At 43.5% G+C, this 26,115-nt stretch overlaps 1 protein-coding gene across 1 annotated transcript; it reads right to left on the bottom strand.

The window, feature by feature from the left end:
• Positions 1 to 23,337: 23,337 nt before the first annotated feature.
• Positions 23,338 to 25,802, bottom strand: evx1 (even-skipped homeobox 1). The gene is made up of 3 exons (XM_034160958.1): positions 25,445 to 25,802; positions 24,315 to 24,541; positions 23,338 to 23,888 (listed from the first exon to the last, which is right to left on the bottom strand). Exons 1-3 carry the CDS (start codon positions 25,800 to 25,802, stop codon positions 23,361 to 23,363), a joined length of 1,113 nt encoding a protein of 370 aa, XP_034016849.1. The 3' UTR covers positions 23,338 to 23,360.
• Positions 25,803 to 26,115: the final 313 nt, after the last annotated feature.

Genomic DNA, 26,115 nt, shown 5'->3' with positions numbered 1-26,115 from the left:
ATAGATTAAATGCAGTGTTGAGGCTGTCATTCTCAGCATCTGTGTGGATGTTAAAATCGCCCACTATAATTATCTTATCTGAGCTAAGCACTAAGTCAGACAAAAGGTCTGAAAATTCACAGAGAAACTCACAGTAACGACCAGGTGGACGATAGACAATAACAAATAAAACTGGTTTTTGGGACTTCCAATTTGGATGGACAAGACTAAGAGTCAAGCTTTCAAATGAATTAAAGCTCTGTCTGGGTTTTTGATTAATTAATAAGCTGGAATGGAAGATTGCTGCTAATCCTCCGCCTCGGCCCGTGCTACGAGCATTCTGACAGTTAGTGTGACTCGGGGGTGTTGACTCATTTAAACTAACATATTCATCTTGCTGTAACCAGGTTTCTGTAAGGCAGAATAAATCAATATGTTGATCAATTATTATATCATTTACCAACAGGGACTTAGAAGAGAGAGACCTAATGTTTAATAGACCACATTTAACTGTTTTAGTCTGTGGTGCAGTTGAAGGTGCTATATTATTTTTTCTTTTTGAATTTTTATGTTTAAATAGATTTGTGCTGATTATTGGTGGTCTGGGAGCAGGCACCGTCTCTACGGGGATGGGGTAATGAGGGGATGGCAGGGGGAGAGAAGCTGCAGAGAGGTGTGTAAGACTACAACTCTGCTTCCTGGTCCCAACCCTGGATAGTCACGGTTTGGAGGATTTAAGAAAATTGGCCAGATTTCTAGAAATGAGAGCTGCTCCATACAAAGTGGGATGGATGCCGTCTCTCCTAACAAGACCAGGTTTTCCCCAGAAGCTTTGCCAATTATCTATGAAGCCCACCTCATTTTTTGGACACCACTCAGACAGCCAGCAATTCAAGGAGAACATGCGGCTAAACATGTCACTCCCGGTCCGATTGGGGAGGGGCCCAGAGAAAACTACAGAGTCCGACATTGTTTTTGCAAAGTTACACACCGATTTAATGTTAATTTTAGTGACCTCCGATTGGCGTAACCGGGTGTCATTACTGCCGACGTGAATTACAATCTTACCAAATTTACGCTTAGCCTTAGCCAGCAGTTTCAAATTTCCTTCAATGTCGCCTGCTCTGGCCCCCGGAAGACAATTGACTATGGTTGCTGGTGTCGCTAACTTCACATTTCTCAAAACAGAGTCGCCAATAACCAGAGTTTGATCCTCGGCGGGTGTGTCGTCGAGTGGGGAAAAACGGTTAGAAATGTGAATGGGTTGGCGGTGTACACGGGGCTTCTGTTTAGAACTACGCTTCCTCCTCACAGTCACCCAGTCGGCCTGCTTTCCTGGCTGCTCGGGATCTGCCAGGGGGTAACTAACGGCGGCTAAGCTACCTTAGTGCGGTGCGGTGTGGAGCCGAGTCTCCAATTCGCCCAGCCTGGCCTCCAAAGCTATGAATAAGCTACACTTATTACAAGTACCGTTACTGCTAAAGGAGGCCGAGGAATAACTAAACATTTCACACCCAGAGCAGAAAAGTGCGGGAGAGACAGGAGAAGCCGTCATGCTAAACCGGCTAAGAGCTAGTAGCTACGCTAAGCTAGCGGATTCCTAAAAACACGCAAAGTGAATAATGTGTAAATAATTTAGAGGTGATTCAGCAGAAGGAGTGCTTTAGTTAAGGCACGTAAAGATTACACTGGGAAACAAATCGTAATCTAGATAACTAGATCAATCTAACTGCGCAGATTAAACAGCTAACAGATACAGAAAAACACCACTGTGCTCCGGAACAGGAAGTGATACAATACCGCAGTGAGAGCCAACCACCACTGGAACCTCAGTTTCCCTGAGGGAGTTTTCCCAAGGGATTAATAAACTTTTATCTAATCTTATCTATTTTTCCTGCTAGGTACCAGTATGAAATTATTTAAAAATTGTGAACCAGATGTACATTTTGATCCGGAAAACTGATTCAGTTGGTCCACCGTAGATCATGCAAGAAGTTTTTACTTTTAACTGGCCGGTCATTGCCAGCAACTGAAAATCATCATGAATTATTTCTCATGCTGGAGAGGGACAAAATAAATCTCCGGACGGTTTCGCTCACCCTGAAGGTTTTGCATTAAGCAAAGCTGCTGTCCACACTGTCCTCCGGACCATCCTAAGCATGATCCAAACAAGTCTTTACCCAATGTAAACTAAGCCAGACCGGTAAGTCAGCCGCAGTCCTAGACCTCCTCCTAACTGGCTGGTCCCGTCCTCATAAACCTTGTACAGAGAGAGGGCCGTGTTTACAGAAACACAGGAGCGGCTCACCTCTGATCTGCCCCGCGATAGAGGAAAGAAAGAGGCAGAGAGAGCAAGAGGAAAGGAGACGCCAGGGGTTACATGATTGCAGGACAAACTCATAAAAGTTCCATTAACCCACGAGGAGTTAAAGAGGCCCTGTTTTCATCCAGCAGACAGCCGTCACAAACAGAGCATCACCATAAACCCTATCCTCCCTCCATCTTTCCCCTCATCTCTGGAGCTCTCACCCCAAGCCTCTCTTGTCAAAAAAAATCTCCTGCATCCATCCCTTCTTCCGCTTTCTTTTCTTATCTACTTTTCAGTATGTTTCCTTTCCTTTCCTCACTTTTTCCCCCTGAATGAGCAGACGTTACAAATGGGAGAGAGCACAGATTCCCTCCTGCAACTCCGTCCCGTTTTTCGCCGCTGCTCAGATGACCAGAACAGTACCTCCTCATTATGCCTTCTCCTCTTTCATCTGGGTTCCTGATTTGTGAGTCACAATGTGAAGACGCCGCAGGTCTGTCTGTCAGCGTCACTGTGTCTGTCTATATAAAGCAGCTCACCCCCTTTCAGGTCCATTCACTAAGTGCTTTCATGTTGCTCAAACACCTTTAAACAGAACTTTACACAAAATATTACTACCGCACGCAGAAAAATGCACATTTGACTAACAAAAACAAAGAAACCGAATCCCCCTACATGCAGAAAATGTAATGCTTTTATTTTACTTTTTAACATTTCATATAACATTATGAAATTTTTACTGAAGATTCATATCCTGATAGGCAAGAACTGATTCAGTTTTCAAGGTCATTGGTAGTTTGTTTCATTGTTTGTTTGTTTGTTGGTTGGTTGGTTGATAGCTTCCTTGTGTGCATTTTTGTTTGTTTGGTTGCTTATTTGGTTAATTGTTTAATTTTTTGTTATATGGTAAATGGACTGCATTTATATAGAGCTTTTCCATCTGCATCAGACGCTCAAAGCGCTTTACAATAATGCCTCACATTCACCCCGATGTGAGGGTGCTGTCATACAAGGTGCTCACTACACACCGGGAGCCCTTAAAGACCAAGGGCCCTCAGTGATTTTCCAGTCAGGCTGGGATTTGAACCGAGGATCTTCTGGTCTCAAGCCCAGTGCCTTAACCACTGTTGTTAATTTTGTTGCTCATGTGTTAGTTTATTTGTTTGTTTGTTGGCACTTGCTTCTTTGCATCTTTGTGTGACCAGATGACTTCTTTTTGTGGCAGGGATGACAGTGGGATTCGAACACCAGATCGCTTGCACTCGAGACCAAGACTCAACCAGGTCAGCCAAAGGGGCACTCCCAGCTAGCCAAGCTAGCAGGAACATCCTTTCAATCCGGACTTCACCTTGCTACATATTTCCCCGCCATTTTTACTTTGTCCCGAAGTCACAGGTGTATTTAAGCATGTTCTGCAATGACCCAGTCAACTGCCACATCCTGCCGACAATGCCAGTTTGTGACCGGATGACTTATTTTTGTGGCAGGGATGGCAGTGGGATTCGAACACTGGATTGCTCACACTCGAGACCAAGACTCTACCGGGTCACCCAAAGGGGAATTCCCCGCCACTAGCGAAGCTGGCAGGAACATCTTTTCAATCCGGACTTCACCTTGCTGCATTTGTTTGCTTGAACACTTATTTGGTTCGTAGTTGGGTTGTTTGTTTATTTACTTGGTTGTTTGATGGTATTGCCGATGCACACTGGGCAAGTTTGAAGCTGAGTGTGAAGTGACTGGGATGAGGGTCAGCGCTTCCAAATCTTAGGCTGTGGTCCAATGTCAGAAAAGGGTGGATTGTCCCCTTGGGGTCAGGGGAGAATTACTGCCACAAGTGGAAAAATTTAAGTATTTGGGGTCTTGTCCACAATTGGGGGTAAGATGGAGTGTGAGATCGATAGATGGATTGGGGTTGCGTCTGATGTTCTGTGGACACTATACCAGACCATCGTGGTATAGAAAGAGCTGAACGAGAAGACAAAACTCTGAATTTGCTCTTATCCTCACATATGAATGAACTTTGGGTAATGACCAAAAGAACAAGGTCGTGGATACAAGTGACAGAGATGAGATTTCTCCACCGGATATCATGGCTTACATTCCAGGTCAGGGTAGGAAGCTATCTGGAAGGCACTCGGAGTAGAGCCACTGCGTCTTCGCATTGAAAAGAGCCAGCTGAAGTGATTTGGGCATCTGCTGAAGATGCCCCCTGGTTGTCTCCCTAGAGATGTCTTCCAGGCCTATCCTACTAGGAAGCCCCGCTGAAGACCTAGGACAAACTGGAGGGATTATATTTCCCAGATGGCTTGGGAACACTTTGGGATCCCCCAGGAAGATTTAGAGGACTTGGCCAAGGATAGCGAAATGTGGGATGAGTTGTTTGGTCTACTGCACCCATGATCCAGATGCAGATAAGTGGCAGAAAATGAATGAATAAATGAATGAATGAATGTTTGATAGTAGGTTGGATGCTTTTATACATGTGCATTTGTTTGTTTGGATGTATTTTTGTTTAGCAGTTTTCTTGCTTGTTTGTTTTGTTGTCCATGTGTTTCTTTTCATCTGTCAATTAGTCAGTTGTTTAGATGTTTTGTTGACAGGTTTATTGCTTGCTTGCTTTTTAGTGAATTTGTTTATTTGTTTTTTTATTGATGTGATTCTTGTTTGTTTGGTTATTTGTTAGTTGCTTGCTTGCTTGCATCTTTGTTTATTTGGACACTTTGGGCAGTAGTTGAATTGTTTGTTGCTTGTTTGTTTATTTTGTTTGTTTGGTTGCTTCTTTACGTCTTTGGTTGTTTGGACACTAATTTGGTTAGTAATTAGACTGGTTGTTTATTTTGTTGTTCATTTGTTTGTTGGTTAATTTGTTTCGTTGCTTGTTAGATTGTTGGTTGGTTCTTTGCATCTTTGTTTGGACACTTATTTGGTTTGCAGATGGGTTGTTTGTTTCATTGTTTATTTATTGTTTGTTCATTTGTTTGGTTGGTTCTTTGCATCTTTGGACACTTGTTTGGTTTGCATTTGAGTTGTTTGCTTTATTGTTAATTTATCGTTGGTTTGTTTGCTGGTTGGTTGGTTCGTTGCGTCTTTGTTTGGACACTTATTTGGTTTGCATTTGGGTTGTTTGTTTCATTGTTTATTTATTGTTTGTTCATTTGTTTGGTTGGTTGGTTATTTGCATTTTTGCTTGGGGACGTATTTGGTTTGCATTTGAGTTGTTTGTTTCATTGTTTATTTATTGTTTGTTCATTTGTTTGTTTGGTTGGTTCTTTGCATCTTTGTTTGGAGATTTATTTGGTTTGCATTTGACTTGTTTGTTTCATTGTTTATTTATTGTTTGTTCATTTGTTTATTTGTTTGGTTGGTTGGTTCTTTGCATTTTTGTTTGGAGATTTATTTGGTTTGTATTTGAGTTGTTTGTTTTATTGTTTATTTATTGTTTGTTCATTTGTTTGTTTGGTTGGTTCTTTGCATCTTTGTTTGCATTGGGGTTGTTTGCTTCATTGTTAACTTATTGTTTGTTTGTTGGTTGGTTGGTTCTTTGCATCTTTATTTGGACACTTATTTGATTTGCAGTTGTGTTGTTTGTTTCCATCCATCCATCCATCCATCCATCCATCCATTTTCTTCCGCTTTATCCGGAGTCGGGTCGCGGGGGCAGCAGCTCAAGCAAAGCTGCCCAGACCTCCCGATCCACACACACCTCCCCCAGCTCCACCGGGGGAACCCCAAGGCGTTCCCAAGCCAGCTGAGAGATGTAGTCCCTCCAGCGTGTCCTGGGTCTTCCCCAGGGCCTCCTCCCAATGGGACGTGCCCGGGAACACCTCTCCAGCGAGGCGTCCAGGGGGCATCCGGAAAAGATGCCCGAGCCACCTCAACTGACTCCTTTCGACGTGGAGGTGCAGCAGCTCGACTCCGAGCTCCTCCCGAGTGACCGAGCTCCTCACCCTATTTCTAAGGGAGCGCCCAGCCACCCTGCGGAGGAAACTCATCTCGGCCGCTTGTACTCGCGATCTCGTTCTTTCGGTCATGAGCCAAATCTCATGACCATAGGTGAGGATCAGAACGTAGATCGATCGGTAAATCGAGAGCTTTGCCCCCCTACTCAGCTCTCTCTTCACCACGATGGGCCAATACAGCGACCGCATCACTGCAAATGCTGCACCGATCCGTCTGTCGATCTCACGCTCCATCCGTCCCTCACTCGTGAACAAGACCCCGAGATACTTAAACTCCTCCACTTGAGGCAAGGACACTCCACCGACCTGAAGAGGGCAAAGCACCTTTTTCCGGTCGAGAACCATGGCCTCGGATTTGGAGGTGCTGATTTTCATCCTGGACGCTTCACACTCGGCTGCAAACCGCCCCAGTGCACGCTGAAGGTCCTGATTTGATGAAGCCAACAGAACCACATCGTCCGCAAACAGCAGAGACCAGATTCTGTGGTTCCCAAACCAGACCCCCTCTACACCCTGGCTGCACCTAGAAATTCTGTCCATAAAAATAATGAACAGAACCGGTGACAAAGGGCAGCCCTGGCGGAGGCCAACGTGCACTGGAAACAGGTTTGACTTCCTACCGGCAATGCGAACCAAGCTCCTGCTGCGGTCGTACAGGGACTGGATAGCTCTTAGCAAAGGACCCTGGACCCCGTACTCCCGGAGCACCCCCCACAGGGTGCCCCGAGGGACACGGTCGAACGCCTTCTCCAGATCCACAAAATACATGTGGACTGGTTGGGCGAACTCCCATGAACCCTCGAGCACCCGATGGAGCGTGTAGAGCTGGTCCAGTGTGCCGCGACCAGGATGAAAACCACACTGCTCCTCCTGAATCCGAGGTTCAACCATCAGTCGAATTCTCCTCTCCAGTACTCTGGAATAGACCTTACCGTGGAGGCTGAGGAGTCTGATCCCCCTATAGTTGGAACACACCCTCCGGTCCCCCTTCTTAAACAGAGGGACCACCACCCCGGTCTGCCAATCCAGAGGCACTGTCCCCGATCGCCACGCGATGTTGCAGAGGCGTGTCAGCCAAGACAGTCCCACAACATCCAGAGACTTAAGGTACTCAGGACGGATTTCATCCACCCCAGGAGCCTTGCCACCGAGGAGCTTTCTAACCACCTCGGTGACTTCAGCCTGGGTAATGGATGAGTCCACCTCTGAGTCCCCAGTCTCTGCTTCCTATTCGGAAGACGCGACGATGGGATTGAGGAGATCCTCGAAGTACTCCTTCCACCGCCCGACAACATCCCCAGTCAGGGTCAACAACTCCCCACCCACACCGTAAACAGTGCCGGTGGAGAGCTGCTTCCACCTCCTAAGGCGTCGGACGGTTTGCCAGATTCTCTTCGAGGCCGACCGATAGTCCTCCTCCATGGCCTCCCTGAACTGCTCCCAGACCCGTGTTTTTGCCTCTGCGACTGCACAGGCTGCGGCACGCTTGGCCTGCCGGTACCTGTCAGCTGCCTCTGGGGTCCAACCTACCAACAAAGATAAGTAGGACTCCTTCTTCAGCTTGACGGCATCCCTTACTTCCGGTGTCCACCACTGGGTTCGGGGATTGCCGCCGCGACAGACACCAGAGACCTTGCGACCACAGCTATAAGTGGCTGCATTGACAATGGAGGTGGAGAACATGGTCCACTCGGACTCCATGTCTCCAACCTCCCCGGGGATCTGGGAGAAGCTCTCCCGGAGGTGGGAGTTGAAGACCTCGCTGACAGAGGGTTCCGCCAGTCATTCCCAGCAGACCCTCACGATACATTTGGGCCTGTCTGGTCTGACTGGCTTCCTCCCCTCCCAGCGGATCCAACTCACCACCAGGTGGTGATTGGTCGACAGCTCTGCCCCTCTCTTCACCCGAGTGTCCGAGACACGTGGCCATAGGTCAGATGATACGACTACAAAGTCGATCATCGACCTCCGGCTCAGGGTGTCCTGGTGCCACGTGCACTTAAGGGCACCCTTGTGCTCGAACATGGTGTTCGTGATGGACAAACTGTGACTAGTACAGAAGTCCAACAACTGAACACCACTCGGGTTCAGATCGGGGAGGCCGTGCTTCCCGATCATCCCCCTCCAGGTGTCACTGTCGCCGCCCATGTGGGCATTGAAATCCCCCAGGAGAACAATGGAGTCCCCAGTCGGAGCGCTATCTAGTAAACCCTCCCAGGGACTCCAAGAAGGTCGGGTACTCTGCACTGCCGCTCGGCCCGTAGGCCGAGACAGCGGTGAGAGACCTGTCCCCGACCCGAAGGTGTAGGGACGCGACCGTCTCGTTCACTGGAGTGAACTCCAACACATGGCGACTGAGCTGGGGAGCAATAAGCAATGCGACCACAGCTCTCCGCCTCTCCCCGTGGGCAACGCCAGAAAAATGAAGTGTCCAGCCCCTCTCCAGGAGTTGCGTACCAGAGCCCAAGCTGTGCATGGAGGTGAGCCCGGCTATCTCTAGTCGGTATCTCTCAACCTCCCGCACAAGCTCAGGCTCCTTCCCCCCCAGCGAGGTGACATTCCACGTCCCAACAGCCAGGGGCTGTGAGCATGGACCGGGCTGCCAGGCCACCCGCCCTTGACCGCCACCCAATCCTCTCTGCACCCGACCCCCATGGCCCCCTCTGCAGGTGGTGAACCCACAGGAGGGCGGGCCCACGTCGCTCTTTCGGGCTGAGCCTGGCCGGGCCCCATGGGCTAAGGCCCGACCACCAGGCGCTATGCGCGAGCCCCAACCCCAGGCCTGGCTCCAGGGTGGGGCCCCAGCTCCGCCATACCGGGCGACGTTCGGTCCTTGATTTTTTACTGGTCATGGAGGTTCTGCACTGCCCTTAGTCTGACCCGTCACCTTGGACCTGTTTGCCTTGGGAGACCCTACAAGGGGCACAAAGCCCCCGACAACATAGCTCCTAGGATCATCTGGGTACGCAAACTCCCCCACCACGATAAGGTGGCCGCTAGAGAGGGAGTTTGTTGTTTGTTTCCTTGTGTGTTTATTGTTGTTCGTTTCATTGTTTTAGTTGCTTTTTATTTGTGTGGTTGGATGAATTTCTTTTCAAATCATTAGTTTTAATTATTAACTTATTTTGTCTCTGGCGTTTTTGTTTGTGAATCCATCTTCACAAACTTGGCTGTGGAGATATTTGGTGCTCTGAGCACAGAGCTGAGCCCCGCTCTATCTTTCCATTGCTACAGTTTTATAGGTTTAGGGAGGTCTGCTCCCAGCTAAAGTGAATGTTCTTTTCTTTTCCCTTCACATCATCCATTAAGGCACTAAGCACACGCTCTTATAGCTTCTCTTCTGATGTTCTCACTATCTGGTCCCGCTATCTACTGTGTTTCATTTCCCATGGTTTAAATTTACCTCCCCAAAAACTCATCCTGTCTTAACATGCACACACAAAAATACACAAACACTTTGGTCTGCATTAAGGGTGAACAAAGAATGGCCCACAGGCTCAGTCTGGCTCCAAAGCTGTTAATATGTGGCCCCAACACAGCAAGCTCATTAATTCTATTGTTCTACAGTAGGTCATTTCTATGTCTTCGGGATTCAAATGACAGTCAAAAATGTTACCTCAAGTCAAATTAAACCAAGAGAAAAATATAATCTCTGCTACCTTCAACTTGTTAATGTCACAGTTTATCATTCCTCTTTTTCTCCCCTGGGCAGTAAGCAAAATCACGCACATTTATTATGTTTTAATGACTTATGAGTCTGGTTTTGTTTTTGGGGTAAACTCACATTCAAACTCTGTTTGCCACTGACCAACTGGGGAATAAGGGTCTTGCTCAAAGGACCCTTGGTGATGGTAATAAATGTGCGGAAACAAATACTGTTGTTTGTTTGTGCCCATGCACTGTTCAGGGATCCAATCTAGCACCTTCTGGATCAAAGCCCATCTCTAACCTTTAGGTCACCCCTGTCTTGGAATAAAATGCCAAGACCATAACTGACACCACTTTCCGATCCTTCTCTTGCACCTTTTGTCCCACAAACAGAATCTTAGTTCCTTAAGGTTCCTTACAGTGATGTGCTTACATTCACACACCAATCTCAACAAGGCACTAAACTGCACACCAGGAGCAACTTCAGGTTTAAGGAACTTGCCCAAGACCTCTCAATGATTGTCCACTCTGACAGGGATTTGAAGAGGATCATTTGGTCACAAGCCCACTGGTTTAACCACTTGACCATCTGATTCCATAAAGGGGTGAGATGGGCAGGTGTTCATTACAACCATCAGGTGATGTCACTAATTAACACTGGTTTAAGTTGAATGGAAAAAGGTGTTTGGCTACCAATATGTAGACCTTGGATTGATTCCCAGTCACACTACCTGTTTGAGTCCTTGGACAAGACACTCCCGCTGCAAACCAACCATCCCTAGTTCTCAAGACCAGGCACCTAATTGGCTCTACTCTTCTTTTTGTTTTTTTTTGTTTTTTTTAGATATTTAGATATACACTAGTAGAGTTCTACCTTAGATTTGGAATGTATAATAGAAGATACACCTTGTTGAATTTTCATGGATATATTTTGGGCAAACCATGAAATAAACCAATAGGAATGTCACCAATCATTAACTTTTAGAGGCAACAACTGACGGAGTGCTGTCTAGATGGGAAACTCAGAGGTGAGAGGTTTTCTGGCAAGGAAAAAAGCAAAGCATCAAAACAGGTGAGCAGGAACAGCAGTTCTCCCCCAAAGCTCCCTGAAGTGAAGCATTTGAGCACTTCCTGCTAACACGTCTTCTTCCTCATCCTCCTCTGACTGCTCGATCTTCTCCATATCCAGTGTCACGAGTCAGCCTCTGTATGGTGCATCCGCAGATCGTGCTGTGTAAAGAGCAGAAATTCTGCATTTGACTTTAGAACTGTGTTTTTTTTTTTTTGGTTGCCTATGTTGCAGTCACTTTCCGCTGCTTTATGATAACAATCCACCAACATTGCGCCTGACCACATGTCATTTTGTAAACCAACACACCCATGGGTGTACAGATATTTGTGATTTAAAGAATGTGAGCGCTGGGTGTACAACGTAAGAACTGATAACCCTGTCAAGTGGAACCATGCAGTGACACTTGTGCTGCACTTTGAGCCGGGATAGACCCTTAATGTCAAAATGTGCAGCGATTGGTCAGCAGTTTGACTCAGCACTTCATATTGAATGCAGGTTGTGGGGAGGGGAATTTTGAAGTCAGATGAGTGGGGTTGAGAAATGGAGGGGTGCAGAAAAGGGGAAGCCCAGATACCATGAATTCCACCCCAGGAGAAAACTGGGATGCTGGGTGTGACGGCCACAGGATGGGGGCATAATGAGGATACATCACTGCAGCAATGAGGTGCTCTATCACAGGCATGAGGACACAAACGCACAACCATGCACATGCACCTATGTAAAAAAAAAGAAGAAGCAATAGCCAAGATTAGTTTACACACCTAAACTTCACTGACTAACACCAAATGTCCCCAAAACTCTTAACTGTGTCATCGCCCCACTGTCAACGATAACCTGCCACATTTTGTGATATGAGAATCCTTCTTACACTTTGAGATTTCCAATATTGTGATTCTCTGGCCAGAAAAAAAAGAAATGATGCAACTTTTTCTGACAGCATCAACCAGTAAAGCAGCCAATGTGCAGTAAAATAAAATGAGATATTGAGAGAACCGGACTGCCCTGCAAAGCTGCTGGCTGTCGATAGTGTTGTAAAATAATAACCCTCCGTCATAAAACAAATTTCTTTGAAAATCATTTTAAACTAAAGATCTCATGGGGAAAGCAGCTGAAATCTTAATCAAACTTAAACTTAAATATACTAAACTTAAATAAACTTAATGACTTTATCATCATCATCATTATCATTACAACAGTGAGTCGGACCTTTGGGGAGAGCAGTGGGCTCAATGCACAATAATCCCATCACTAGAGCATTATGCATCTATTATTTTTGCATTTCCATCTTCAATTTATTTTCATTTATATAGCGCCAAATCACAACAAAGCTGCCTCACGTAGCTTCACACAAGTGAGGTCTAACCTTACCAACCCCTAGAGCCAGTACACAGGCAACAGCGGTAAGGAAAATCTCCCTCTGATGATTTGAGGAAGAAACCTCAAGCAGACCAGACTCAAAGGGGTGACGCTCTGCTTGGGCCATGCTACCGACACACTAGACAGTACAAATATACAGGAAATTTTGGGCATCCATGCCGGTACACACGGCAGGAGGCCTGCAGAAGAAAACACCCACTCCCACTTCTGGATGGAGCTGCACCTCAAACAGAGAGAAAAAAACAGAATCAGGCGTCAGAAAAACAACAAATACAGTATAATTTGTCAGCATTAAGCAACAAGAAAAACAGAAGAAATACTAATGTGATCGCCGGCCACTAGCGCTAAGCTTCACTACAAGACCCAGATGTTAGATAAAGTTGAGGCCGCGGCACGCTCGCTTTACTAATGAATGAATTTAAAAGGGTAAAAAGCGTAGTAACATACTATGCCAGTATGGTAGCCATACAAAAGGGAAAATAAGTGCGTCTTAAGTCTGGATTTGAAAGTCTCTACAGACTCTGCCTGTTTTATTGATGGAGGGAGATCATTCCACAAAACAGGGGCACAATAAGAGAAAGCTCTGTGACCCACAGACTTTTTATTCACCCTAGGAACACAAAGCAGTCCTGCGCCCTGAGAACGCAAAGCCTGGGCCGGTACGTAGGGTTTAAGTAGGTCAGCTAAGTAGGGAGGTGCCAGTCCATGGGACAGGAAGCAAGTGAAAAAATGCCAAAATGGGTGCCATGTGGTCAAACTTTCAACTTCCTATCAAAAGTCTGGCAGCAGCATTTTGAACCAACTGGAGAGTCTTAATGCTGGACTGCGGTAAACCAGAAAATAGAACATTGCAGTAGTCCAATCTAGAAGAAAAAATGCATGAATCAGGGTCTCAGCATCAGCCATAGACAGGATTGGATGAATCTTTGCTATATTTCGCAAGTGGAAGAATGCAGTCCTCGTAATATCTCTGATGTAGAGGTCAAAGGACAAAGTAGGATCAAAAATTACCCCAAGGTTCCTCACTTTGTCAGTGTGATGTATGACACACGAGCCTAGGTTAAGCATTAGCTGGTCAAATTGATGCCGATGTCTCACTGGATCAAGAACCATCATTTCAGTCTCATCAGAGTTTAAAAGTAGGAAACTGCATTTTTAAGGGACAAACCATGTGAGTCAAGCACCTCATGTCAAAAAATTGTCTGTGCTTATAGGTATACGAGTCGTATCTGTACAAGAAACTACATTGCTTTTTTGCAGCATTATGCTATGAATGTCTAATTTCAACCCTCATCAAGCAGCATGCAGCAGCGACAAAGTGAGATCAGAATGACATTTTTTTGCAAATTTGATCAAAAATAAATGAAATATCACATGAATGACTGATACTAGAATTTATATTGCTAAGAGACTCAATTATTGCACTCAGATGTGTCCCTTTCTCTTTTGAAAATTACATTTGACCTTGTTTGGTGGTCACTTTTTTTCATGCCCCATCACGAAAAGCACCCGCGTTTCGTGGCATGTTTTTTTATTTTGCTACTTATCAGTTAACCATGACCCCCCAGACCCACCTTTCACCTCCCATCTAGTGCCCCCCGTCACAAAATGAATTTGTAACCCTGTTACGAAAACTGTCCCATTTTCGTACCCCATCACGAATCCATAGACTAATGTACTTTTCGTAACCCAGTCCCCCGAACTGCCGTGAGACTGGGTTGATTAAAAACAGTGGTGGCCACAGGTCAGCTAATTAGCAAAGTTAACTTTTTTGTTTGTTGGTTAGCTTTTTGGCTAACTTTGAAAACCATTAGCAGACCAGTTAGCTTACACTAATTTTAGAAGTGCGAGCTTTAAGTCAGCTAATGTTTTTTGATCTGAGTTTAACAGTCGAAAACATTTAAAAATCATATATTTGTTCCTGTTGCAGCTTAAACGCTAAACCAACAAGTGAAACTGACACATCAAGTGAAGGCAACAATCATCACCTCAAGGAGGTGGATGATCATCATCTAAACTTGGCATGCTAAACCTTTTTAGAAACCTCCATGTTTACACTACAATATATTAAAATTTCAGCTCCTTAGGTTTGTTTTTCATAGTTTTAGAGCCAAAACCCCAAGCCAAAGCTGAATTCATACCAGCAGTTAGCGGTAGCTTCATCTAAATGTTTTAAGGGTTTATTGATTTAGCATTATAACAATTAACTTTTCTGTTTGCTGATTATGGAAGCTAACTTTTAGGTTGTCTGTGCCTGCTGCTGACAATACACTATAAATCTCCAAGGGCTTGACATTTGATCTCTTCTGCCCATAGTTGGATCTTCACGTACACACAAACCTTCCACCATATTTAATCCATATGGGCTACAACTCAGATTGTGTCTCAGATAGTTTTATACTGATATTTATTCACTTTTACAATTAATAAGATGGACAGTCACTGTTGGTGTATCTATATTATAACAGCCAAGTAGCTTCTGTGTGAGTGTATGGCTTCCATCGCACAAAAACCGGGGAGAGCTGGCATTTGCCATTAGGTGTACTTATGTACAGTATTTTGGGTCAAGGGTGAATGTTGCAAAAACAGAAAGTTGATAGGACAAATATTTTTGGAGAAATTAGAAATTTTAGCTAACCAGTAAACAATGGACATTGTGCTGCAAGGCACCATGGGAGTTCGGGGTTTTGGGGTTTTAAATGCTGTTATTGTGGCTGATGTTAATTTAACAGTGTTTTTAGTGTTATTGATTTATTGTGTTTTTGTAGCTGAATTGGCTTATTCAGTTTAGTTAAGTCTCATGTTACTGTTACCATGAGTGAGTTAAGTTTCATGTTGCCGGTGTAACACTATATGTTCCGCATCTTCTTTGTACTAGGATATCTTACCCCCCACCCTGGATATCTTTCCCCCACCCCCTGCATAGCAAGTCTGCTGGAGTATTATCACACTTTTCATCCTCCATTCTGAAGAGTTTGACCCCTTGCTTGTGTCACTTCACTCAATTCACATCTATAATTTCTTCCCTGCTCATGTATTATTTGACCTCCCCACTTATGATTGGGTATGGGATAAGATATCCTGACCTGGATATGTTCCCCCCACCCCTGCACCCCTGTACCATTATCACCCTTTTCATCCTACCCAGATTTACATAGCTGAAACAGTGGAAAACAACATTTGCGTTCTCCATTCTGAAATGTCTGACCCCTTTTTTATGTAAATTCTCTCTTACCTCCCACCCCATCATGGACAGATGTTCTATCATATTTCAGGTTGACAGTCAGGTCCACATATTTGTAGAGTATATTTAGAAGGGGGACTTAAAGATACTTCAGAATAGGAAATATGTAGAAAGCTATAGATACATAAAGAATTCCAATATTGTTCACCGTCAATCAAACTGTGCTTCATCTAGGACCATAAAACATCCATGAAATATAGAATTTAAAGGTTGCTCTATCCTGATTGGGCCTTATCAAGGTTTAGGTAAGCTTTAATCAGTGCTGCCCTGTAGGAATGTTGCCTTTCAGGGGTGGGGGGAAGATTTCCAGGAGAGAAGATATCCTAGGGGGAAGATATACTGTTACACCGGTACCATGAGTGAAAACTGTAGTGTGTTTGATGTTTTCCACCACCCTCTCTGTTTCTGCCTGTCTAAAATTAGAAGCCCTTTGCTTGCGGCAGAATGCGGGAAAGACAAAATGGAGTGCATGCGTGCATACGTGTATCTGTGTGTAACTTAGATTTGGTATGCTTATCTATTTTGGGTCAAGGATGAATGCTGCCAAAATGGAATGTTGAAAGGACAATTTTTTTTTTTTTTTAGAGAAGTTACGGATGTTGTATAACAGCTAAGTGTGGGTTGTATGTCACATGACATGGATTATTCATACAATTTGCCATTGTGTTTTATTGTGGTAGTTCTTTTTGCCGTGCAATTTTGGTGCTATATGAAATGTGCTATTGCACGCCCTGACCACCGCGCACGCTCACACTACCAGGGGCGACATTTAGCTAAATGTGGCGGAGTTTGTTTTGCTGGCAGATGACAATTTGAAGGAGGTAACTGATGCTACTAAGTCTTCTAACACACACATACAAAAAACAAAAACAGATCCACTACGCTGTAGCTCTGGAGGCATGAAGAGCTGTTAGGCTGAAAAGCTGGATACATTTCTGATGTGATTTTTTGCTGGACTGACTTTTTTTTTTTAAGTACACGAAGTGCACGGCATCACGGACTACATCGTCATAATTATTTTTGAACTAGCTAACTGTTTTTGCAAGTTCCAATTTTGAACTCCAATTTAAAGTTCGTGTTGGACTGTTAAGCACCAGTGGAAAACCAAAATGTAAGTCCCTTTTCTGTTGTTTATAAATGAATAAAATATCAAATGACAAACATCTATTTTAGGCATTATCTAAAACAAATAATTAATGATTTTTCATTCTTTCAATGGAACAAATATTTAATTTGGTGAAAGATGGAATGTTCCATCTTTCACCTCATGAAATATTCATATCATTGAACTCATAAACATTCATTATTTGAATATTAGCTAACAACACTGAACAATGGATGTTGCTAATTACATTCTGGACTCACATGCTATTCCAGCAGGGGGCAGTAAATCATCTATATATTAAAAGCGTGAGGACGTGAGTGATTTTATTAAGTTCAATGTAAGTACATAATATAATTGTAAATATGTTAAAAATACATGGATGACACAAGAAAGTGAAAAAACTTATTTCCATTGTGGTCCATTAAAAAAAAAAATATGTGTGTATATGATAACAAGAAGCTAAACAGTTTATAAATGCATTAAGACAGTAAATTAACATAAAAAATTACATAATTAACAGGAAATAAAAGGGTTGAGTTCCTCGTCTAAATATTGTTGAGATCTAAGGTTCTAAAAGCATTATGGACTCACACATCATTCCAACTCATTATACAAGCTTTGCTTAATTTGTTACCACCCTTGAAAAATGTCAGCTACCTATTTTATAAACACTACCCAATCCAGATCCCATGGATCCCTACGGGCAATGCGCTAGTACCTGATTTTTGTACTATCAGCATTTTGACTCTGTTTTCTTCATCAGTTAGTTGTATTAAGTAAGCAAAACTTCAAAGCATAACTAAAGCACAACTTAAAATAATTAAGTAATTATGTACGTAAAAAATTTTAGTTGACTCAATGAACACTTTTAGCAGGGGTGGTGGCCAAGTGGTTAGTGTGCTTGGTTTCAATACAAAAGGTTCTTGCTTCAAACCCCACACCTACCACATTTTTCTGTGTAATGTGGAGTTGTGTCAGGAAGGGCATCCGGCGTAAATCATGCAAGATCCACTTCAGATCTGCTGTGATGACCCTAAATGAAAAACAAGGGAACAGCTGAAAGGTCTTCCTTTTACTTAATGAACACTTTAATTTAATTATAATTATGAGGTAAAAGTAGCCTATAATCAATTTTTTTAAGTTCTGGGAACAATTGACTTAAGTTCATGAACTCAAATTTTTTGTTCTCAGTTGATTGCCTCAATATTTTGAGTTCTGCTAACTTTTTCTGGTTTACAGTTTAGAACTGTATAATCATGCCACATTCGCTCATATGGTGACCCCAGAATCTTCTTTCTCCTTGCCTAAACATCTGACGGGTTGGTAGAGATCGGAGGAAAACAACTATCACTTCTTCAAGAAACAGCATCCAATCAGCAAAACATTACTGTATGATTAATTTTGTACCTCTAATTATAAGGCTTTTTTTCCCCATTATTTTAAGCATTAAATTGAGCGTCCCTTGTGCCATGTCTTGATACTGAAATATGTTAATGTGGAACTGCTTGTGTTTGGTGGAGCCACTGATCTCTCTGGAGAGCAGATGTTCCTGCACCTCATTGTGACAAATGTTTGCATCTTAGCAAAGCTACTTCACAAGTCACAAATGTGGAGCATTTTACTGTTTTGGAATAGGAAATAAAAACATTTTTCCTGCATTTTTCTAATGTTGCCTACATTTCGGGTTCAAGCCAGCTGTTGAAGCAGAGCAGACAGTTTGAAAGTTTAAATCAGACCATACAGAGCAATTGCAAGCTTTGTCTGAAAGTGGTATAAAAATAACAACAAACAAGTTATTTTTATAATTAGTATTATTAGCATTATAGCCAGTGTGATCTTATTGGTTGCTATATATTTGAATTCAGAGTTTTTATAATAAAAAATATTTTACATTTTCCTTTCATGTGAATATTGTGGCTTTTGTCTGAATTCATGTTTTATCAATGCAATAAATCATCATGAACTCATTCTTCAAATGTGTTGAAACTCTACTTGATGTTTGATGAGATGTGAAGAATTTCTCTGGATCTCCATAAACAGCAAAAATTGGTGAATTAAAATATCAGCATCCAATATTTCAGAGTTGATTTCTGCCTCTCAAACTGTTATTTTGAGACTCTTAGTGTTAAACCTTGCACAGTGTTGGAGTTGTTTATCAGAGTTGATCATATCAGTGTTGATTGAACTCTCTGAGGAGTTCTTGTGACATGAGTTGGGGCTATACGCAGTAAATGTAGCATATTGAAAATGCAGTGAATACATAGGATCCCATTCCCAATAGTGTTAAATCAGTTCTATTAATTGTTAAATTAACACTGTAGTATAAATAAAGTATATTTGTGCTATCAGAACACCATAGTCTTATTGATTTGAACCCACAGCCTTCCACCAACACTGTCTCAAATTTAGCAGAGTTAAATTAACTCGAATGAGAACAAACAGTCTCACTCTAAACAGTGTTAAACTCTATTGTGCTAGTCTACCATAAGTGAAATATATTATTGTTATCAGAACACCATGAAACAGGTGGGATTTGAACCTGCCACTTTCTGTTCTGTGGCAACAACACAGTAAATTTTGCAGAGTTTAACTGACTCTCCAGTGACAACATTTTGTCCCACTCCAAAATATTGTAAAATTAGATCAATCCTTGGATAAATTTTATTGAGTCACTCAACTTGATTTAACAATATGAGCCTTAAGGTTGTGGTTCAAACCTAACCTCACTCAAACAAGTGACTCATTGGATGAACTCAATTCAATTATGAGCAGAATTTCCATCTGATTAATATATGTAGCCCCAACTCAAATAAAGTACATGCATGCAAGATGAATTAATTTAATTTAGTTGGGACTACATATATTTATTAGATGGAATCCAATCCAATGAGTCAGTTTTGTTGAGTGCTGTTCTGATATACAATACCCAAACAACTACACTAAAAAAAAATAACTCATTGGATGAACTCAATCCAATTATGTCCAGGATTTCCATCTAATAAATCCCCAACTCAAAGAAAGCACATCCGTGCAAGACAGTTGGGACTACATATATTTATTAGATGGAATTCAATCCAATGAGTCAGTTTTGTTGAGTGCTGTTCTGATATACAATACCCAAACAACTACACTAAAAAAAAATAACTCATTGGATGAACTCAATCCAATTATGTGCAGGATTTCCATCTAATAAATATAAGTATCCCCAACTCAAAAAAGCACATCCATGAAAGATAGTTGGGACTACATATAGTTATTAGATGGAAATCCAATCCAATGAGTTTTTTTGAGTGTACACTTTTTAAAATCCCAAAACACTGTTAAAGTATAGTACACTTTCATATATCATAAACTAAGATTGCCAGTGCCAGAAAGCTATTTTTATGCTGTTAAAAGTGTAACTATAATTTATAACCAGTTACAATTGCATAATAAAAATAACAAATTTTGCAGAGTAAAATTCAGTCTACATGGACATTTGGTCATACTCCTAATACAGTTAAATAAACTCAATTATAGTGTGAAATCAGCTCTATCATCTTGTTAAATCAAGTTTTTCAACCGCAATAAGAGTCATTCATAGCATGATAGAGTTGATTTTACACTGTGATAGAGTTTATTTAACTCTGTTTTGGAGTGGGACCAAATGTAGTCCTGGCAGAGATTATTTTGCTCTACAAAAGCTGAAGTAACACTGAAAATTGTGTATGTGAATTTAAAAAGGAATATGGGTTTGAAACCAAAAGTTGTTTTCCGGCTGAAATTGAAGTATATTAATAATAATATTATTATTATTAAAGAGCAATATTACAGTATTACTTTGAACAGGAAAAAAACTGCATTTTCTTCTTATTTTAAACAATCTGCAAGCACACAAGCCCTGTTTCTGTCCAGACTCCATCCTTCTGTTTTGGCTCTGCGCTTCCATTCGTCCCATTTTCCTCCTGCGCACTAACTGTCTCCAGTGCACCGTAAATAATGTTGATAAAGACGCCGCCGAAAACGACTTTCACGCGTTCCCTCGATTGATTTAACGTGACCTCCGTTTCCAAATGATACCGGGAGCCTATTTAAACAGATGAAGGCTTAAATTGTCTTGCTTGTATGCGCATTAATCTCCCATTCATCATCATTACTGTGTGATTGGTCCGTCCACGCCTTCGCCAGCCCCTTGCGTTACGGCAACAGCCTGCAAATTAGTAATGTAATCCAATTTAAACAGCAGCAGCCACACATCCATTTTTTTCTCTTTTTTTCTGCTGGTGGACAGCTGCATCGTTCCGCCTCCATCAAAACGTTTTGTGCTTGTTGAGGGAGCCTGGGAGTCCTGAGCCAATTCGCACTAATAGATCTTATAAGCCTGGTGTAATTGCTGTTATGTGCGCATATAGCCGTGAGGCCATCATATCTTGAAGCTCAGTCACACGCGCTTGTTCCGGCGGTTAAACGGCGCTGTTGGCGCACGATTGGACCGCTGAGGATTGCGCCGTTTATGTAGTGTGGAGAAATGGAGATCCATATGCGTGGCTGCGTAAATGTGGCCGTAATTCGCCTCGCTTTAATGTGTCATTTTGACGCAGCGTTACGCAGGGTTGGAGAGATGATCGCGCAACCAAACGGAAACGCGCAGCTTCGAGGATGAAGATTTCGGAGAGGTTATATCCGAGCGCACGATTCATCCGTCTTTATTTTATATCGGGCTACGATTTTTTATTACGCGCAAACCAAAAGTCGTTTTCTTGCGTGACCCTCGTGTTCCCATCAGCGGTTAATAGTTTGCATAAATCTGCCTTGTGGTTCGCCTCGATCCGGGCGCCTTAAACGGTGTATTATTCCAAACATATGCATTTTAATCAACTCGGTCACACTTACAAGAACTGCAGTTAATAAGGCCATCAATCAAAGGAGGGAGCTGGAGGAGGAGGAGGAGGAGGAGGAGGAGGAGGTGGGGGGGCGCTTGTGCGCGGTGTCTGATTAGGATGAACCTCTGCACCTCAGAAGGCATCCTGCGCATTTTGGCGCAGAGAATTCGTTTTGAACGAGCAGATAACCTGCGAAAAATAAAGTTCTAATTTTCTTAACCCGGGTGACAGCAGTTTGTTTGAAAGCATTTCACGCAGCATTTAAGATGGTTAAATCATAGGCTGTGTAATTTTTTTTTCCAGGTGTGACATCGAGGCTCACACTGAACGCCAGACATTTTTCCACACGAGCGCAAAAATTATTTTTTTATACCACCGACGACGTAAAAACGTGTTTTTTTTGTTTGTTTTGTTTTTAATGCAATTTGGTTGTGTTTCCACGGGCCTCGCCAATCCTATTACGCGCGGAAAAACTCCAATTTAATACGCGAGCAATTACAAGGTGGCGCTGATTGGCGACCCTCACCTCCTCCAAATCATCGATCTCGTTTCCATCTCCAATATCTTCAGACAGCTAATTCTGTCGTGCCTATTAAGTGTTTGGGGAGGGAGGGGACAAAAAAAATATGAGAGGCGTTAACGGAGCCCGGGGACCACTTAACTGTCACGGTCAATGTAACGGTCCCATCAGGACATATGAGGGCACCCTCTTGTTTTGACACCGACCACTTGAGAACAAAATTAGTGTTATTACCGGAGGAACGAGGAGGAGGAGGAGGGGAGAGGAGGAGAGGGGAGGTGCACGTATAAGAGGATGCTTCATCCTTTTATGCGTAATTGCGCAAAAATACATTTCATATAGTTTTCTCAAATGTGTAAGAGAGACCGTTCGTTTAAGTTTGCTTGTTTGCTTTTAAAGAGGTGTTCGGTAAGAAAGACTCCAGTGATGCTTTGACAGTGTTTATTGCAAATTAGAGGACAATCCAGGGGGGGAAAATCATACAATCAATTGTGTTATATAGTCTGATTCCTTCATGATTTTCTGCAAAGCGAGGAAAGTATTTAAAAATGGATTCGTTTAAACGTATAGTCTCAGTGTCCAAACTAAAACAGACAAAATAAGCAATTTCCGATTTTCTTCCCCTCTCTTTCCATCCTTCCTCTTCTGGGTTTACTCCCTCCCCGCTCCTCCTCCTCAAACCTTGTTGTAATCCGCTCCCCTGGCGCCTTGTTACCTTTTGGCAGCAGCGATCCCTTCGTAGTATTATCATTAATTCAATACTCAAAATTCACCCGGTCGTACATATACATCACTTCTACTAATTTTACTAGCATCTGCACATTCGGGCCCGGGGCCGCCACGAGGGCCCCGGCGGAGAGCTGCTTCTAATGAGACGTGGCCAGTCTGTTAACAAATCCCCTTGTTAAAAAGAGAGATGGAAAACATCATTCTCGTGTAACTAACAATACATGTAGGTCGATAAAGAGACTACAAATAATGATAAAAAAAAAACCTTAACGTCATCCATCACTGAGGACTAAATGTTTCTCCGGATCCCCCCCTTCCTCCTTTCAACAAATTAATCTTCGGAAAAGAAAAAAAAAATCATATGTGGTATTGCGTCCTCGCAGTCATTATTCAAGTCACTGTTTCTGACTCTACGGATGATTATATTTCCATGTTGTGAAAATTATTCTGCCTCATGTTGAGCTGACTTTACATGCTGCTTCAGTTGTTCTGATTCTATAATTTGATTTTTTTTTTTTTTAATGGGAAATTCTCTTTTATAATAAGAGCCAACGGTTTTATCTGGTCAGAGGCAGTTCTTCCCTCTGGTCTAATGTCAGCGATGGAGACTTGCTGAGCACTGAGGGCGTGAACGTGACAAAACCGTCAGTCCTGCTTGTCGGGGAGCAAGCGAAGTCCGAACCAGAGGGCCTGGATGAAAGCCCGTTGGATTGACTGGAGTGACAGGCTAGACAGGAGCAAGGACTCCCACCGGGACCGAGGCCGTGGGTCGGACCCGGGTACAAAGAGGGGTGTCTGAAGGCGCAGAGGAGCTCGGGTCTCTGGTAAGGATGGGACAGCATCCGGAAACTGTCGAGAGACCGCAGGGGACTGGAAAAGGGGGCGGCGGCCGCAGCCGATCCCGCCCCGACACCCAGGTGGGAGTAGTAGGGCAAAGGCAGGTGGGAGGGGAAGGGGTAAGGCAGGTTCCCCGTGGCCGCCGCGTGGCTCATCATGTAGGTGTAGAAGGCTGGGTCGGCGGGGTGAGGCCACGTCATGGCGAGACGCTGCCGCTTATCCTTCATCCTGCGGTTCTGAAACCACACCTAGGACGGAGACACATCGGAGCGGGCATTAAAACAACTCAAAAAAAAAAAAAAAAAAAAGACGAAATTTGGAGCCATCCCACAAGCCCAACACATGTGCGTAATTTTACGCACGAAATCAGTGCAGGATATCATGAAATACTTACAAAGCAATTAAGTAAAAATTAATTCAGCTGCAATCAACCAACATAACCAATTGAACCAACATAACCAATTGGAAGAAACAGCTATTCAGCTGAAAATGCATTTCTAAATCGTGCACATGTATGAAATTGCGATTTTAGTTTAGAAATGTTACATATTTAAATGTAATGCGTCATTTAAACATATACAAAACCAGCGCTTATAGAAGCGATTTATTTTCCAGAGCTGTCAATCACGGAGGCCTTATGACGCGCCACCCTTTATGACATCACGTTTGCTTACCTTGATGGTGGTTTCTGGGAGATTTAAGGCGGCCGCCAGTTCGCATCTCCGCGGCCTGGACACGTAGTTCTCCCGGTAAAACTCCTTCTCCAGCCGCGCGATCTGCTCCCGGGTGAACGCTGTCCGGTACCGGCGGATCTGATCGGCTGAAAAAGACAACGAACCCTGACCCGGGATAGCCTTAACCGGATCAGAACCACTCTCACCCGAAGAATCCCCATTTTGACCTGCAGCAACACACAGAACAATTAAAGCTCTTAGGATATTTACATACAATGCAGCATATAATCAATATTTTAAGAATAATAAAAGTAGCAGCATTTTAACATTTTCCTACTTTCAGATTTAATTTCATATTTTGAATTAAGGGCCATCTTTTGGTATGATTTTATTCACGCGGTGTTTTGCATGTAATTATGACAGGCCTTGCACAGGAAGGCCTTCAGATTGGAAAGATCCATCAAAACATCTTCTTAGCGACGTTCCTTTTTTTTTTTTTTTTTTTTTTTGCAAACATCTATAATAAAAAATGTAATGGTGATTATAGTTGAACATCTGCTGGCATTTTTGCTGCTCTTTTGATTGAATGATGCAGCGTCAATAATTTGATCATTTTTGTGACTATTTTTACAATTTCAAGGTGCCAATATTTAACGTGCACAATGAAATTCTCTGGAATTTGCAGGTGCATCATATTGCGATAATATTTCGAGTGGAATAAACAGATTTATGCAGCAGTTTTCTTATTCGTTGTGCTGTGCGCTCTGCGTAAATATTAATGCAAATATCTTATGTTTTCACGCAGCACGTTAATTTATTCCACGAGGTCTTAAAAAATAAGTCCAGCGGAAGTGGGCACGCTCTCAGTTTTTGTTAAAGTCGTGCTTTCTTGCTCGTGCTGTAAATGAACATTCAGGCTGATCTTATTGTCAGAGTCGGTGGTTTTGATTGTGGCTGTCACCTCAGCGTGCTTGCAGTTTGCAGCCACGCTGTCATTGGGCACAACTGCTGTCCCTGCAGCAACATTTCTCCCTTTTATTAAGAAGAAAGCCCGATTCTGACACGTTTAGTTTTCTTCTTCTTTTTTATTTTTCAATTTGCACCATAAAGCACGCAGCTGCCAAACCCACCTTTAGCCGTTGGGTAGTCCATGCTTTCAGGCGTGCAGCTGACATCTATTTCCTCGTAGAAGTCCGACTCGGTGTCTGAGCTGCTGCCGTCTTTGTGGGGGTGATCAGTCCGGTGTCTCTCTCCGGAGGACGCGCCGACCGGCCTCATATCGGCGCACATACTCCTCCGTGCGCTCTCCTCCGCAGCCTCCGTCCTGTCCCGCGTGTAGGGCGCAGCGCCGGGGCTCAGGCAGCTCCTGTGTCCCTGCTTCCCCTGCGGATCTCGCGCGGGGTTTCCGATCGTTTCCGACAAACTGGAGCCGGTCTTGCCGAGCTGACCTCCCTCCGCCAGCATCACCAGCTCCACTCTGCTCTCCATGAAGAACCCGAATTCAAGAAGCCTCCACTTCGCGGGAGAGAGAGCAAGCTGTCAAAAAAGGAGGCGACCGGTTGTCAGGCTGGAGGGGTGTGTGCGTGTGCGCGGGCGTGTATGTGTGGATAGAAAGTGGGGGGAGGGCGGGGGGCGTTGAGTCCCGAATAGAAGGAGAGGCTTGTGGAAAAAGAAAGGATGCGATCCGGTCTGACCCCGACAGGAGAGTACTACCGACTGCGGAGAAGGAGCTCTGCGAGGGATCACCATTTACCCTCTCTCTCTTCCTCCACAGCTGTCATTCTTAACAGGCCAGTCGTCA

Source organism: Thalassophryne amazonica, chromosome 20 (assembly GCF_902500255.1).
Source record: "Thalassophryne amazonica chromosome 20, fThaAma1.1, whole genome shotgun sequence".
In the NCBI taxonomy this organism is placed as follows: Eukaryota; Metazoa; Chordata; class Actinopteri; order Batrachoidiformes; family Batrachoididae; genus Thalassophryne; species Thalassophryne amazonica.
This window is presented reverse-complemented; position numbering and strand designations above follow the sequence as displayed.

Bases quoted from the DNA above. Each gene is read 5' to 3' on its own strand.
- evx1 (XM_034160958.1), bottom strand. From the start codon at position 25,802: ATGGAGAGCAGAGTGGAGCTGGTGATGCTGGCGGAGGGAGGTCAGCTC. The intron at 24,542-25,444 runs GTGGGTTTGGCA...GTGTTGCTGCAG, and splicing joins GGACTACCCAACGGCTAAAG to GTCAAAATGGGGATTCTTCG. The intron at 23,889-24,314 runs GTAAGCAAACGT...TCTCCGTCCTAG, and splicing joins TCCCAGAAACCACCATCAAG to GTGTGGTTTCAGAACCGCAG.